Consider the following 16,870-nt stretch of genomic DNA (forward strand, 5'->3'; position numbering starts at 1 on the left):
TTTTGAGACGGAGTCTCACTCTGTCGCCCAGGCTGGAGTGCAGTGGCCGGATTTCAGCTCACTGCAAGCTCCGCCTCCCAGGTTCACGCCATTCTCCTGCCTCAGCCTCCCGAGTAGCTGGGACTACAGGCGCCTGCTGCCTCGCCCGGCTAGTTTTTTGTATTTTTTAGTAGAGACGTGGTTTCACCGTGTTAGCCAGGATGGTCTCGATCTCCTGACCTCGGGATCCGCCTGTCTCAGCCTCCCAAAGTGCTGGGATTACAGGCTTGAGCCACCGCGCCCGGCCCACTCTCGGCTTTTTTAAATGTTTTGTAGAGACAGGGTCTTTCTGTATTGATCAGTCTAGTCTCAAACACCTGGCCTTAAGCAGTCCTCCTGCCTGGGCCTCCCAAAGGCCTGGGATTACAGGTGTGAGCCACCATGCCTGACCAATACAATTTTATTATACATAATTTATTTCAGATACTACCCAAATGATGATGTTATAATTATTCTTTTCATTGCTGTGTTGCTAACAATCACCATATGTAGAACTTAGAAGCCAGAACTTGACTGAATGGATTTGTTTTCCTGTTTTAAAATTCCATTTGGGTACATGACCTCACAATTAAGTTTTGTTTTAAAAAATATAAAGTTTTCTGAAGGGAAAAAGCAATAGTTAAAACTTTATTTACTTTGTTCAAAAAAAAAAAAAAAAAAAAAAAGCTCAGCTAAAACACTAGAGTTAGATCCTTAACTTCGAGAGTTAAGTATATATAGATATGGCTGGGAAGGGGGAAATTTTCCCTCAAATTACCTGCCTGCCTTTGTGATAAAGATATTAACAACAATTGCCAGGCATGGTGGCTCACGCCTGTAATCCCAGCACTTTGGGAGGCTGAGTTGGGCAGATCACGAGGTCAGGAGATCGAGACCATCCAGGCTAACACAGTGAAACCCCGTCTCTACTAAAAATACAGAAAGTTAGCCGGTCGTAGTGGCAGGCGCCTGTAGTCCCAGCTACTCAGGAGGCTGAGGCAGAAGAATGGTGTGAACCCAGGAGGTGGAGCTTGCAGTGAGCCAAGATCGTGCCACTGCACTCCAGCCTGGGCAACAGAGCGAGACTCTGTCTAAAAAAAAAAAAAGATACTAACGTATTGCAACAATATTTTGGGAACCATTTCCCACTTTGTTCTATTAAATTCATAACGCATGGGAATAAAGTTTCTTTTTATTTTGTTTATTGTTTTTTCTTTTAATTGCTCTGTCGCCCAGGCTGGAGTGCAGTGGTGCGATCTTGGCTCACTGCAACCTCTGCCTCCCACATTCAAGCGATTCCCCTGCCTCAGCCTCCCTAGTAGCTGGGATTACAGGCTCGCACCACCACGCCCAGCTGATTTTTTGTATTTTAGTAGAGATGGGGTTTCACCATGTTGGCCAGGATGGTCTCGATCTCCGGACTTCGTGATCCACCTGCCTCGGCCTTCCAAAGTGCTGGGATTACAGGCATGAGCCAGCACGCCCAGCCTAATTTTTGTATTCTTTTTTTTTTTAAAGTAGAGATGGAATTTTACCATATTGGCTAGTCTGTTCTCAAACTCCTGACCTCAAGTGATCTGACCACCTCGGACTCCTAAAGTGCTAGGATTACAAGCATGAGCTACCGCACTTAGCCAAAGTTTCCTTTTAGTAAGGCTTGCCATGTTTGGAGAGAAAAGAACAGCTTCATAAAATTTATTCGTTGTTACCAAGCATTATACTACTTAGAATTCTTAGCAAGATGCTTGGATGTGCTTCCATATAAAATGAAAATGCTTCTACTTGTGGCTTCTTCATAGTCTTTGAATTAAAGGTAATTGAACTCTTGGAAAAAATTGCAAATCATCACACTTTTGTGAAGTCAGTGTAATGGATTTTAAGAATATTGGGCCGGGTGCAGTGGCTCACCCCTGTAAATCCCAGCACTTTGGGAGGCCGAGGCAGGTGGATCGCTTGAGGCCAGGAGTTGGAGACCAGCCTGGGCAACATGGAGAAACCCCATCTCTACTAAAAATACAAAATTTAGTTGGGTGTGGTAGCTCACGCCTGTAGTTCCAGCTACTCGGGAGGCCAAGGCATGAGAATTGCTTGAACCCTGAAAGCAGAGATTGCAGTGAGCCGAGATTGCACTGCTACCCTCCAGCCTGGGCGACGGAGCCAGACTCTGTCTCAAAAAAAAGAAGAAAAAAAAAAAACAAGAATGTGGGAGAAATCACCAGCTACTTGGGATGCTGAGGCAGGATGATTGCTTTAGTCCAGGAATTCGAGGCTGCAGTGAGGTTTAATTATACCACTGCACTCCAGCTTGGGTGACAGAGCAAGGCCCCATCTCTATCAAAAACTTTTAAGAAGAAGAATATTAGAGAAATCTTATATGAGTTCAGACTTCATACTTTCACGTTAGCTCTGTAATTTTGTGCCTCATTTTCCACATCTGAAAACAAAGATAGTATAACTACCTCGTAAGGCTTTTGTGAGGATGAAATGAGTTAATGTGTGTGTAAAGTCCTTAGCAAAATGCCTGGTACATAAAAGTACTCACTTGATAACTGGTAGCGAGCTTCATTATCTTCTGAGTTTACCTTTGTCTTTTCTCACATATGTACCCTCCTTCTCCATCCTCAGTTCCTCCTCTTTAGCAAATACTTTTATTATTTCTCTTCATCAAAACACTCATATTCTGAAGTTTTCCCTTACCCCTTCATTTCAAAGATCTTTACACCTTCCTCTGTTAATTCTGTGTGCTGCTGATAACTATTTAGCATAAATTTTAGGAGAGGGTCTCCTTTTTCCCACCATCTTCCATAGTGCTTTTTATAAACAAAAAGACATTGGGATTTATATTCGTTAAGAATATTAGAGGCACTGGCTTGGCTGCAGCTTTTAGGAATCCCTGCCCAGAAGATAATAGGGTCCCAGAAATCTGTCCTGCCAACACCAGTTTCTTTTTTAAAGCTTTGAACCTTCTCTGTTTTAGTACAGTTTGATGATCCCTAATCTAGAAATCCAAAATGCTCCAAAACTTTGTTGTTTTGGTTTGGGTCTTTTTTTTTTTTTTTTTTTTTTTTGAGACACAGTCTTGCTCTGCCACCCAGGCTGGAGTGCAGTGGTGCAATCTCGGCTCACTGCAACCTCTGTCTCCTGGGTTCAAATGATCCTCCTGCCTCAGCCTCCCTAGTAGCTGGGACTACAGATGTATGCCACCACACCTGGCTAATTTTTGTATTTTTAGTACAGACAGGGTTTCACCATGTTGGCCAGGCTGGTCTGCAACTCCTGACCTCAAGTGAACCACCCACCTGCGCCTCCCAAAGTGCTGGGATTATAGGCATGAGCCACCATGCCCAGCCTTCATTTAGGAAATTTTTAACTGTAGAGATGATACGTTATGGTAGAATAAGCATGGGCCCTAAACCTAGCACTAGGCTGGGTTTAAATCAGTTCAACCTTTACTTGCAGTGAGTACTTACTTAATATCTTGAACTCCATCTTAATGAGGAGCCTAATGATATTTGCTTATTTTTGGTAAGAAATGGAGATAATGATTTTAAAGGGACAGGCATGGAATAAACTTTTAATACATGGTAGTTCTTGCTTACTAAAGTTGTTCCTTTGTTACAGGACATTTTCTACATTGAAAACCAAAAGGAATACGAAAATAAAAAAGCTGCTAGGAAGAGGAGAACACAAGTGTTGGGAAAAAAGATGAAACAAGCTATTAAAAGTCTAAATTTTCAAGAGGATGATGATACATCACGAGAAACTTTTGCAAGTGATACAAATGAGGCCTTGGCCTCTCTTGATGAGTCACAGGAAGGACATGGAGAAGCCAAGTTGGATGCAGAGGAAGCCATTGAAGTTGATCATTCTCATGATTTGGACATTTTTTAAGTACATTTTTGACAGTTTGAGGACTAAGCCTTTCTAAAATAACATTGTAATAAACCATTTTTACTGAGATTGCAATGTTTTGCACTGATAAACATGAGAATCTGGAGGAAAGACAATTGTTTTGTTTAAAATGGTGTATGTGCAGAAAGGAATGCAATTGATAGAACATTTAAGGATATCTCATGTCTGACAATACTTAAGAGTATATAGCACAGGATTTAATTTCTCATTCTGTTGCACGTGCTAATTGTGAGTATTACTAGTTGATAATCAGTTTTGTCTAGGTCATAACATACTATTCGAAAGTGCTTTTTCAAGTTTATCTTTGCAGTGAATTATGCTTTGACTTTAAAACATTCCACTAAAATCATAATGGGACATATAAATTATTAAGCTGTTACAAATGCATTCAAATTTGTTTTTTCTGTGTTCTAAGAACTCAGGCAATTTTAAGGATAAAAACTAACATTGGCCAGGCACGGTGACTCACGCTTGTAATTCCAGCACTTTGGGTGGCTGAGGCAGGCGGATCACTTGCGGTCAGGAGTTTGAGACCAGCCAGGCCAACATGGTGAAACTTTGTTTCTACTAAAAATACAAAAACTAGCCAGGCGTGGTTATGCATGCCTATAATCCGAGCTAGTGGGGAGGCTGAGGCAGGAGAATCACCTGAACCCGGGAGGTAGAGGTTGCAGTGAACTGAGATTGCACCACTGCATTCCAGCCTGGGCGACAGAGCGAGACTCCGTCTCAAAAAAAAAAAAGATACAGTTAAGAGGTGTATACTGATGATTCGTCCCACTCATTTGTTTGTCCAGAAGTAAATAAATGTCAGAAATTTTTAAGAGTCTCTATCTGTCACCCAGGCTAGAGTGCAGTGGCATGATCTCGGCTTATTGCAGCTGCCATTTCCCAGGTTCAAGTGATCATGTGCCTCAGCTTCCTGAGTAGCTGGGATCACAGGTGTGCACCACCACACCCAGCTAATTTTTGTATTTTTAGTAAAGACTGTTTCGCCATGTTGTCCAGGCTGGTCTTGAACTCCTGGCCTCAAGTGGTCTGCCCACCTCTGCCTCCCAAAGTGCTGGGATTACAAGCATGAGCCACTGCACCCAGCCTTATTCTTAAATTTAACATGTTTTTTGACTTCTTAATTAACTTGGTTATATACTAAATGTGATCTACTCCTGTGTATTACTACATACTTTAAAAAAATGTTCAAGCTGGGCATGGTGACACACACCTGTAATCCCAACACTTTGGGAGGCCAAGAGAGGTAGATTGCTTGAGCCCAGGAGTTTGAGACCAACCTGGGCAACATCGTAAGACCCTGTCTCTAGTTTAAAAAAGAAAAAGAAAAACAAACATTCCCAGTGGCAGCCTGCCTAAGACTGTTTTACCTTATGTTAAGGAAGTTAGGTATTTCAAATGTTACATATGCCGGCACAGTGGCTCATGCCTGTAATCCCAGCACTTTGGGAGGCTGAGATGGGTGGATCATTTGAGGTCAGGAGTTGAAAACCAGCCTGGCCAACATGGTGAAACCCCATCTCAACTAAAAATATAAAAAATTAGCCAGGCATGGTGGTGCATGCCTGTAATCCAGCTACTTGGGAGGCTGAGGCAGGAAAATCGCTTGAACCCGGGAGGCAGAGGTTGCAGTGAGTCGAGATCATGCCACTGCACTCGAGCCTGGGCGACAAAGCAAGACTTTGTCTCAGTAATAATAATAATAATGAAATATTACATGTGCATGAAGTTTTAAATTACTCATTAATGAAGAAAAGGTAGTTTAGACATTCCAAGAGTTAACTGTAGTTTACAAAAATATATTAAGCAAAAATATGCTTGATATATTAAGCAGAAATTTTGTTAAGCAAAAATGTAAAATTCAGCCATTATAAACTATTCCTTCAGACAATGTACTTGAAGTCTTTCGGTAGTTCTGAGAATATGGTCATTGAAGTTGGATCTAAGAGGAAAGTGGTTATCGGTTGCTTTTTATTTATAAAGAATGCAAAAATAAAATTAGATTTTTGGCAGTCCTTAATGAGCTTCAAGTGATTATAATTTTAAATCTTGAATGTTTTTTCATAAAATTGCTATAACCAAGAAAAATATTTTTAAAAGGTAACTGGATATTGACTCAAAACAATTTATGGGAGGTGATTTTAGAATTAATACATTAAGAAAGATAATCTGAATACTTAAATGCCACATATTATAAATATTGCCAATTTTTCTAGCAAAATTATGCCTTTTTAAGGGCATTGATGCCTGAAGCTACTTTATCTTCGTCAAGATTGTTTCTTCTCCACACTTTCCTGGTTTTTTATCAATAGTTTTTTTTTCTTTTTTTCTTTTTTTGAGAGGGAGTTTTCACTTTTGTCGCCCAGGCTGGAGTGCAATGACGCGATATCAGCTCACTGCAACCTCTGCCTCCTGGGTCAAGCGATTCTCCTGCCTCAGCCTCCCAAGTGGCTGGGATTACAAGCACACGCCACCACACCCAGCTACTTTTTTTGTATTTTTAGTAGAGATGGAGTTTCACCATGTTGGCCAGGCTGGTCTTGAACTCCTGACCTCAGGTGATCCACCTGCCTCAGCCTCCCGAAGTATTGGGATTACAGGTGTGAGCCACCACACCTGGCCAATAGTTGTTTCTTTAACATTTGAAAACCATTCAGATTTCTGGCTTGTGTTGCATCCTACTGCCATACAGAAAACAGTGCTTCAATTTTTAAGGTTATTTCTTTCTTTTTTTCAAAGTTTAGGTTTTTATTGAATATGCTATAAAAGAGGTTTAGTCAAAAAGACCAAAGCCCATGTCCTTATCAGACTCCTCAGATTGTTCTTTCTTTGCTTCCACTTTTTTTCAACTGAAGCAGTAGCAGTGGAGTGGGCAGGACCTCCAGCTACTGCAGGTCCACCAGCCCTTACATTGCAAATTGGGTTCCCAATGCGGACATTGGCTAGGGCATTTGCAAACACACCAGGCCAGAAAGGTTCAACATTTACACCAGCTGCTTTAATGAGGGCTTTGATTTTATCATCATGCAGAACGAGGGCCGAGTAGATGTAGGCAAGCTGGGAGAGGGAGGCCATGGCACGGGCATGTGTGGGGTTGGCGCTGCTGGACACAGTGCTAATCGCTGGATAAAGTGAGGCTCTCACCCCAGTGTGGCCTTAGCTTCCTTGGAAGGACCAAGCACCTTGGCAGCAGCTGAGGAAAGGGGAGTTTTTAAGGTTCTTTAAAAATTTATCGGCCGGGCATGGTGGTTCACGCCTGTAATTCTAACACTGGGAGGCCGAGGCAGGCGGATTGCCTGAGCTCAGGAGTTCGAGACCAGCCTGGACAACACGGTGAAAACCCATCTCTACTAAAATACAAAAAATCGGCCAGGCATGGCAGCATGTGCCTGTGGTCCCAGCTACTCCGGAGCCTGAGGCAGGAGAATTGCTTGAACCTGGGAGGAGGAGGTTGCAGTGAATGGAGATCATGCCACTGCACTCCAGACTGGGCACAGAGCAAGACTCTGTCTCCAAAAATAAAATAAAAATGTATCTAAGATGACTCTTTCTGAACCTTTCTGGCTATCCAAATGAAGATGTGCAAACTGTTCTTAGGTATGTATTCATTTAGTTTATGCTCTCATCAAACCAGCATGTCTTGCAGTAATTCTTCCTGCTTAGCCTAATATTAATATTTTTCCTACTTGCCAGTGGGTAGGACTTACACTAATAACCCTCCATCTCTCTGTTTTAGTAGTTTAAGCATTTATCCTCACTTGTAACCTTTATTAAAATCAGTTTTCATAATCTAAAATATTCTGCAATATGACAAATCTTGGGAAATAAAATAGGCTGGATTGATTTGGGTTTAGACAAATTGGATTTACACTCGAGCTGAATGTAATAGATGGTGAAACATAAATGGGACACGTATCAGTTGTGCAGTATATAGTGATGTTGAGCATTTTTTCATGTACTTGACCTTTGCATGCATTCTTTTGAGAAATGCCTACTAAGATCTTTTACTTTTTGAGACAGGGTCTTGCTGTGTTGCCTGGGCTGGGAGTGCAGTGGCACAGTCATGGCTCACTGCAGCCTCGACCTTCGGGGCTCAAGTGACCTTCCTGCCTGAGGATCCACCATGCCTAACACCACACTGGTCTCGAACTCCTGGGCTCAAGCAATCCTCCCGCCTCAGCCTCCCAAAGTGCTGGGATTATAGGCGTGAGCCACCACACCCAGTCCTTTTACCCAGTTTTAAATCAGATTGGTCATTTTTCACTGTTCTTTATATAGTCTGGTTTTTAACCCCTTGTCGGGTACATATTTTGCAGATGTTTCGTCCCATTCTGTAGGTTGTCTCATCACTCCTGTTTCCTTTGCTGTGCAAAAGTCTGTCAGTTTGATGTAATCCCATGTGTTTATTTTTGCTATTGGCCTGTTTTGCTGAGGTCTTATTTTAAAAATCCTTGGGCCAGGCGAAGTGGCTCACACCTGTAATCCCAGCACTTTGGGAGGCTAGGGTGGGTGAATCACATAAGCATAGGAGTTCAAGACCAGCCTGGGAACATGGCAAAACCCCATCTCTACAAAAAAATTAAAAATTAGCCAGGCATAGTGGTGCACACCTGTGGTCCCAGCTACTCGGGAGGTTGGGGTGGGAAGCTCACCTGTGCCCACGATTGATTGAGGTTGAGGCTGCAGGGAGCAGTGATTGCGCCACTGCACTCAACCTTGAGTGACAGAGAACCTGCCTGTCTCAGAAAAAACAAAAAAACAAACAAAAAAACCTTGCCCAGCCCAATGTTGTAGACTATTTCTGTATGTTTTCTAGTAGTTTTGTAATTTCAAGCTACATTTAATCCTAATCCATTTTGAGGTGATTTTTGTGTGTGGTAAGAGGTAGGAGTCTAGTCTCATTCTTCTTCATGGGGATGTTCAATTTCCCCAGCACCGTGTATTGAAAAGACTGTCTTTTCCCTCATGTGTGTTCTTGGCACCTTTGTTGAAAATCAGTTGACTGTAGGTGGCATGCGCAATATATAAAGAGGAAAATCAGCCATGGACCAATAAAGAATGTGAATTTGAAGCGATTTTTTGTTTGTTTGTTTGTTTTTAATGACGAAGTCTCGTTCTATGGCCCAGGCTGGAGTGCAGTGGCGCGATCTTGGCTTACTGCAAGCTCCATCTCCCAGGTTCACACCATTCTCCTGCCTCAGCCTCCCCAATAGCTGGGACTACAGGCGCCCACCATCATGCCCGGCTAATTTTTTTTGTATTTTTTAGTAGAGATGGGGTTTCACCATGTTAACCAGCAAGGTCTCGATCTCCTGACCTCATGATCTGCCCGCCTCAGGCTCCCAAAGTGCTGGGCTTACAGGCGTGAGCCACCGTGCCCGGCCTGAATAATTGTTCAGTTCAACATATTTTCTAGTATGTGTCAAATTTGTATTATGTCACAAACAAACATCTTCATTTTTTAATTGCTCATTATAAGAATGATGTTTTACTCAAGAAGAGATTTGTTTTGTTTTGTTTTGTTTTGTCTTGTCTTGTCTTATTTTTTGGAGACAAGCTGTTGCTCTGTTGCCCAGACTGGAGTGCAGTGGTGCAATCACAGCTCACTGCAGCCTCAGCCTCCTGGGTTCAAGTGATCCTCTGGCCCCAGCCTCTCAAGTAGCTGGGACCACAAGTACACGTGACCATGCCTGGCTTATTTATTTATTTATTTATTTATTTATTTATTTATTTAATTTTTTGAGACAGAGTCTTGCTCTGTCACCCAGGCTGGACTGGACTGGCACCATCTCTGTTCACTGCAACCTCCGCCTCCCGGGTTCAAGCAATCCTCCTGCCTCAGCCTCCCGAGTAGCTGGGATTACAGGTGCACACCACCATGCTTGGCTAATTTTTGTGGTTTTTTTTTTTTTTTTTTTTTTTTTTTGAGACGGAGTCTCGCTCTGTCGCCCAGGCTGGAGTGCAGTGGCGCGATCTCGGCTCACTGCAAGCTCCACCTCCTGGGTTCACGCCATTCTCCCGCCTCAGCCTCCGAGTAGCTGGGACTACAGGCGCCCGCCACCACGCCCGGCTAGTTTTTTGTATTTTTAGTAGAGACAGGGTTTCACCATGTTAGCCAGGATGGTCTCGATCTCCTGACCTCGTGATCCACCTGCCTCGGCCTCCCAAAGTGCTGGGATTACAGGCTTGAGCCACCGCGCCCGGCAATTTTTGTGTTTTTAATAGAGATGGTGTTTTACCATGTTGGCCAGCCTGGTCTTGAACTCCTGACCTTAAGTGATAACACCTGCCTTGGACTCCCAACGTGCTGGGATTACAGGCATGAGCCACTACACCTGGCCAAATTTTTTTATTTTTTGTAGAGATAGGAATTTACTATGTTGCCCAGGCTGGTCTCGAATTCCTGGGCTCAAGTGATCCTTCTGCCTCATCCTCCCAAAGTGCTAGGATTACAGGCATGAGCCACTGTGCCAGGCCAGAAGGGGGATTTTTTTAAAAGCCCTTAAAATAGCTCCGAGCTGGACACTTTTTTTTTTTTTTTTTAAGATAGATCTCACTCTGTCACCCAGGTTGGAGTGCAGTGCCTCTGCCTCCTGGGTTCAAGTGATTCTCCTGCCTCAGCCCCCTGAGTAGCTGGGATTACGGGCACCCACCACCACACCTGTAAGCTGGACACACTTAACTGCTACTATAACTGCTGAGAGTTACTATGAAGTTAGCAAAACATTGTTACATCAGAGCAGCGTTGTCATCATAATTAGACCAGTGAGTTAGTAAAGTAGATGAGAATTCCATCCACTGCTGTCAGGAATGGCTTCAGGGAAAGATACTTATCCTACTTTGCCTAAACTCAGTAACAACTGCTCTGATGAGAGTCCCTACAAATCTGCTAATAAGTAAGGACTTACGGGGTTCTGGGGGTTTTTGTTTGCTTGTTTTGCAACCTGGGAGCTACAAAGATAAGGTCAATAACTTTGTGTTCCCCTTTGGCATCTATATAGAAAGCTTTATGTTCCAGAGGGAAATATGTGTGCAAGGAAAGCAAGTGTGACCTGAGTGTAGAGCAAACATAAATTCAGAAGTCAATATAGTTACTGTTTTTTGTGGCTGGCCAGACATTTCCTTTAGGCAGTGGGTAGGCCTGAGGCAAACCCAGGTGCCTTGACTTTTCCCTTAAAGTCAAGTTAAAATGGGCCTGATGCAGTGGCTCACGGCTCTAAAGTCAACAGTTTGGGAGGCCAAGGCGGGTGGATCACTTGAGGTCAGGAATTTGAGACCAGCCTGACCAACATGGCAAAACCCCGGCTGGGCATGGTGATGCACTCCATCTCATTTAAAAAAAAAAAAAGTCAGATTAAAATGGACATTGTGGGCAAATTGTAAAGGACAGCATGCAGTTAGAGTTACAGATACCTGGCCCTGACTTGATCTTGGTGATACCTGGGTACTTAAATGGTTATCTTTTAGTTGAGTTTCAATAGCACAGCTGTCTGTCCTGCAGCAGCAGGGGACTAAACGTGAATGCACAACTGCCTCCAGTCCATGGAATGATGCTAAAATGATTGTATTTGGCTCACAAGATATCTTTTCCTCTTGCTTTCCTAATCGTCAGGTATGAGGAGATTCATTTGCCACAATTTTCATTAAAGCAAGGGATGATCCCAAGACGTTATGTTATGCCTTGGAAAGAAAACATGATATTCAGGAATGTGAATCTGAAGGTATTTCCCCATAAGCATACATAAGAAAAAAAAAAAAACATTAAGCTGGATACGGTGACTCATGCCAATAATTGTAGCACTTTGGGAGACCAGAGGCTGGTGGATCATTTGAGGTCAGGAGTTCAAGACCAGCCTAGCCAACATGGTGAAACCCCGTCTCTACTAAAAATATGAAAATTAGCTGGGCATGGTGGCGGGCACTTGTAATCCCAGCTACTTGGGAGGCTGAGGCATGAGAATCTCTTGAACCCGGGAGGCAGAGGTTGCAGTGAGCCGAGATTGCGCCACTGCAATCTAGCCTGGGCGACAGAGCTAGATTCTGTCTCTAAATAAATAAATAAGTAATATATATATAATTTAGTATATCTGTGATAGATGTACATAACTATACAAAAACTGTTTTGATGTACTGCACATAAACTTGCAAATGAATGTTAAATAGTAATATTTGTTTAAATAACCTATTTATATACTGAAGAATTTCAGAAATTTCACGTGATGCTATCTAGAAGTTGTTAAACTCATCATCAGAAGATGCCATTAATATTAAAGGTACACTACAGAGTGTATATTTTTTAGGTTGTACTGCATATTCAGATAGCGAGGCATGGGAATATTTTGGCTAGTTTTACACATGATTTACCCATTCAATGCTCCTGTTCAGTCAGCAGTTTTATTTACTTATTCCTTTTATTCTTTTTGGAGACAGGGTCTTGCTCTGTCGTCCAGGCTGGAGTGCAGTGGCATGATCAAAGCTCACTGCAGCCTCAATCTGCTGAGCTCAATTGATTCTCCTGCCTCAACCTCACAAGTAGCTGGGATTACAGGTGCACATCACCACGCCTTGCTAGCTTTTTGATTTTTAGTAGAGATGAGGTCTCACTATGACTTCCAGTTTGGTCTTGAACTCCTGAGCTCAAGCGATCCTACTGCCTCAGCCTTCCAAAGTTCTAGGATTATAGGAGTTAGCCACCACGCCGGGCCTACTTTATTTATTTATTTATTTATTTAGAGATAGGGTCTCACTCTGTCACCCAGACAGGAGTGCAATGATGCAGTCATGGCTCACTGCAGCTTCAGCAACCTCTTGGGCTCAGGTGATCCTCCCACCTCAGCCTCCTGAGCAGCCGGGACTACAGGCATATGCCACCATGCCCAGAGAGTTTTGGTATTTTTTGTAGACATGGGATCTCTCTATGTGGTCCAGGTTGGTCTCCTGGGCTCAAGCGATCCTCCTGCCTCGGCCTCCCAAAGTGCTAGGATTACAGGCATGAACCACTGTACCTGGCTCCAGTCAATAGTTTTAAAACAGCAGGAAAACTATATAGGTAAAATGCTGCAGCCACTGTAGAAGATAGTGAGACCATTCTTCAAAAAATTAAACATAGAATTACCATATGATTCAGCAATTCCACTTCTAGGTATATGCTCAAAATAATCTAAAGCAGGGATTCCAACAGGTTTGTTTTAAAACATTTTGTGGCTGCTGCGATGGCTCATGCCTGTGATCCTAGCACTTTGGGAGGCCGAGGCAGGCAGATAACCTGAGGTCAGGAGTTTGAGACCAGCCTGGCCAACATGGTGAAACCCCATCTCTACTAAAAATACAAAAATTAGCCGGGCATGATGGCACATGCCTGTAATCCCTGCTACTTGGGAGGCTGAGGCAGGAGAATCGCTTGAATCCAGGAGACAGAGGTTGCAGCAAGCCAGATCACACCAGTGCACTCCAGCCTGGGCAACAGAGCAAGACTCCATCTCAAAATAAATAAATAAATAAACAAATATGTTTACTCAGATTTACTACAGTCTTAATATTAGTCTGCATTTCATGTAATTTAGTAGCGTATCAAGGTCGTTTTAAATGCCCTAAGTAGCTTCAGCATGGTAACAGTATTGACTTTTTCATTTATGAGAATTATAGGTTGTAAACTTTATAAGTTAAAATCAGTAAAGAAAAACTTTGTTTTGATTGCATCAAAACACTTATTCTTGACCTTACTTTTAGAGCTATGATTCAGCATCATTTTTCAGAGCTATTTTACTTTTGCAATTTAGTTGACAGTGTTCCTACCAATGAAACTTAAATAAGTGAATTAAGTAATTAAGTAAAGTGAATGTTCCCACACTGAGTAAATGCTAACTTATGCTTTCCTTCCTTTTATTTATCCTCACCATTTTTCCATTAGGAGTTTAAAAACTGCATCTAACAACATTAAAAAATGTAGCACAGAGGCTGGGTGCAGTGGCTTATGCCTCTAATCCTAGCACTTTGGGAGGCTGAGACAGGGGCGTGGTTTGAGGCCAGGAGTTTAAGACCAGCCAGAGCAACATAGCGAGATCCTGTCTATAAATTAAAAAAAAATTATCCAGGCATTGTGCATTGTGGTGTGTGCTGTAGTTCCAGCTGCTTGGGAGGCTGAGGCAGGAGGATTGCTTGAGCCTAGGAGTTCCAGGCTGCAGTGAGTTACGATTGCACCACTGCACTCCAGCCTGGGTGACAGACTAAGGCCCCCCATCTGTGAACTATATATATATATAAAGCACAGCATTTTATATATATATAATTAGCAGACCAATCCAGTTCCACTGCCTAATCTTACCACATTCCTCTACCTTTCTCTCCTCCTCACTGTATCTTTATTATTCATCCTCTTTGATCTTCAATGTCAGATGAACCAAACTGAAACAGACTTGCAGGATGTTTAATTAATTTATTTATTTTTGATAAATATATATATATATAAAAACACAACATACCAGAGTTGGGACTGCATCCCAAGAACAGGCCAGAATGCTATTTGGCAATATTGAAGAATCAGAAGTAGATATGTATTTAAGTTAATAACTTCAAATAGTTGTTATTTATTTATTCAACAGTCATAACAGCATCATTATACTTTATACCCTTTTGATAGTAGTTGGCAAAGCTTTTTCATTCACATATATTTTATTTGCTACTCAAAGAATCCTTTAATATTCCCATTTTATATTTGAAAAAACTGAGTCTTCTGGGAGTAAAGGACTTGAAAAGGTCACGTTAAGCAGTGAAGCTCAAGTTCAACGATCTGCCTCCAAATGTATCACCTTTATAATCCGCATGACTCTTTCTGGTAGTCAGATCACACTGACCCACAAAGCATTGCTTTTAGAAAAGGGATGTTCCTCTGTTCAGCAGAGCTTCCTTCTCAACCAGGACGGTTAGAAAAACTATGGGGAAATTTCCATCTTTTTTTGGAGAGGGGATGGGGTCTCACTCTCTTGCCCAGGCTGAAGTGCAGGGGTGTGATCATAGCTCACTGCAGCCTTGGTTTCCCAGGATCAAGGGATTCTCTTGCCTCAGCCTCACAGACATGTGCCACCATACCCACCTAATTTTTTATTTTTTGTATAGATGGCGTCTTGCTATGTTGCCCAGGCTGGTCTCAAACTCCTGAGCTCAAGCAATCTTTCTTGGCTTCCCAAAGTGCTGGGATTAGAGGTATGAGCCATGGTACTGGTGAAACCTCCTTCTTAATCTAACAAGAAAATGATGTTAGATGTGTAACAGAGAAGATTTTCTTTCCTCTTAGCGAGCAGAAGTGTGTGGAATCCATACTGGCCCTTTAGAAGACTCTCTGTTTTTGGATCACAGTGAAAGGCTTTGCCATGGGGAAGATCGCAAAGTTGTCTTGCAGAAAGGCCCACCAGAAATAAAAATTGCAGATATGCCTCTGCATTCGCCTCTCTCCAGATACCAAAGCACTGTGATTTCCCATGGCTTCAGGAGGCGACTAGTCTGATGGAAGAAGAGTAAAATAATAAAGTGTTTCAATCTCTCCTCTCTTACTGTCTCTGATAAATGTTTAATGTGTTGTAAATTTGTATTTCACCTGCAAGTTCAATTTGTTTAAAGGTCTTAAGTCAGTTGTATAACTTAGAGATTATACAAGCTTTAGCAAGGAAACAGACTCTGAGATAATCTGAGATGAAGTGGAGGAGGAAGGAAAACTGCCTTGCTGACATTCATTTCACACTAAGCACATAAGAATCAGCAGACCAATCCAGTTCCACTGCCTAATCTTACCACATTCCTCTACCTTTCTCTCCTCCTCACTGTATCTTTATTATTCATCCTCGTTGATCTTCAACGTCAGATGAACCAAACTGAAATAGAGTTGCAGGATGTTTAATTTTTTTTTTTTTTTTTTTGAGACGGAGTCTCGCTCTGTCGCCCAGGCTGGAGTGCAGTGGCCAGATCTCAGCTCACTGCAAGCTCCACCTCCTGGGTTTACGCCATTCTCCTGCCTCAGCCTCCCGAGTAGCTGGGACTACAGGCGCCCGCCACCTCGCCCGGCTAAGTTTTTGTATTTTTTAGTAGAGACGGGGTTTCACCGTGTCAGCCAGGATGGTCTCGATCTCCTGACCTCGTGATCCGCCCGTCTCGGCCTCCCAAAGTGCTGGGATTACAGGCTTGAGCCACCGCGCCCGGCCGCAGGGTGTTTAATTAATTAATTTATTTATTTTTGATACAGAGTCTCGCTCTGTTGCCCAGCGGCTCACTGCAACCTCTGCATCCCGAGTAGCGGGGTCTATAAGTGCACAATTCAGGAGGAAAGAGAGCATGCCTGGCTAATTTTTTATTTTTTGTAGAGGTGAGGTTTCATCATGTTCCTCAGGCTGGTCTCAAACTCCTGAGCTCAAGTGATCCACCCACCTAAACCTCCCAAAGTGTTGGGATTACAGGTGTGAGCCACCACGCCTGGCAAGATTTGGAAATATTTTTGCTACTTGCTGATTCCACCTAACCTCCTCTTTTCTGACTACTCCAACACACATATACCTAAGATTCTGGATACTGGTAATTAATCACCATGGTAATTAGAAGTGTTTGGCAGAAAACTCTTTGATGCATCAAACAATTTTAGTGAGAGTGTAGCAGGACGAGCCACAGACGAAACTCCTCAGACACTGAATTAAAGAAGGAAGAGGTTTTTTTATTCAGCCGGGAGCGTCAGCAGACTAGCATCTTAAGAGCCAAGCTCCCCGAAAAAGAAATTCTTGGCCTTTTTAAAGGCTTACAACTTTAAGGGGTCCACGTGAAAGGGTTGTGATAGATCGAGCAAGCGTGGGAAACGTGACTAGGGGCTACATGCATCAGCTAACAGAACAAAAAGTTTTACAATGCTTTTTTCATACAGTGTCTGGAATTTACAGATAACACAAGTAGT

General features: G+C 42.7%; 2 protein-coding genes and 1 pseudogene across 2 annotated transcripts in view; 2 read left to right on the top strand and 1 right to left on the bottom strand.

The window, feature by feature from the left end:
• PHAX (phosphorylated adaptor for RNA export) overlaps nucleotides 1–5,951 on the top strand; it is a 26,716-nt gene extending 20,765 nt beyond the window's left edge. The window contains exon 5 of the mRNA XM_025388075.1: nucleotides 3,640–5,951. Coding sequence (XP_025243860.1) covers nucleotides 3,640–3,909 — 270 coding nt within the window. The 3' untranslated portion in view covers nucleotides 3,910–5,951. The remainder of the gene's footprint in view (nucleotides 1–3,639) is intronic.
• Nucleotides 5,952–6,712: 761 nt separating this feature from the next.
• LOC112626213 lies at nucleotides 6,713–7,014 on the bottom strand (annotated as a pseudogene).
• A 3,720-nt stretch (nucleotides 7,015–10,734) lies between these two features.
• Nucleotides 10,735–15,478, top strand: TEX43 (testis expressed 43). Its single transcript, XM_025388081.1, has 3 exons — nucleotides 10,735–10,835; nucleotides 11,552–11,660; nucleotides 15,233–15,478. The coding sequence occupies exons 1-3, from the start codon at nucleotides 10,750–10,752 to the stop codon at nucleotides 15,440–15,442; spliced, it is 405 nt and encodes a 134-aa protein (XP_025243866.1). The 5' UTR covers nucleotides 10,735–10,749; the 3' UTR covers nucleotides 15,443–15,478.
• The last annotated feature ends 1,392 nt before the right edge of the window (nucleotides 15,479–16,870 follow it).

The sequence above is a fragment of the Theropithecus gelada genome, chromosome 6 (genome assembly GCF_003255815.1).
Source record: "Theropithecus gelada isolate Dixy chromosome 6, Tgel_1.0, whole genome shotgun sequence".
Taxonomy (NCBI): Eukaryota; Metazoa; Chordata; class Mammalia; order Primates; family Cercopithecidae; genus Theropithecus; species Theropithecus gelada.

Excerpts from the sequence above, each read along its gene's own strand:
- TEX43 (XM_025388081.1), top strand. The coding sequence starts at position 10,750 with ATGGCTTCAGGGAAAGATACTTATCCTACTTTGCCTAAACTCAGTAAC. Across the intron at positions 10,836-11,551 it reads CCCTACAAATCTGCTAATAA|GTATGAGGAGATTCATTTGC; the intron begins GTAAGGACTTAC and ends CCTAATCGTCAG. Across the intron at positions 11,661-15,232 it reads TCAGGAATGTGAATCTGAAG|CGAGCAGAAGTGTGTGGAAT; the intron begins GTATTTCCCCAT and ends CTTTCCTCTTAG.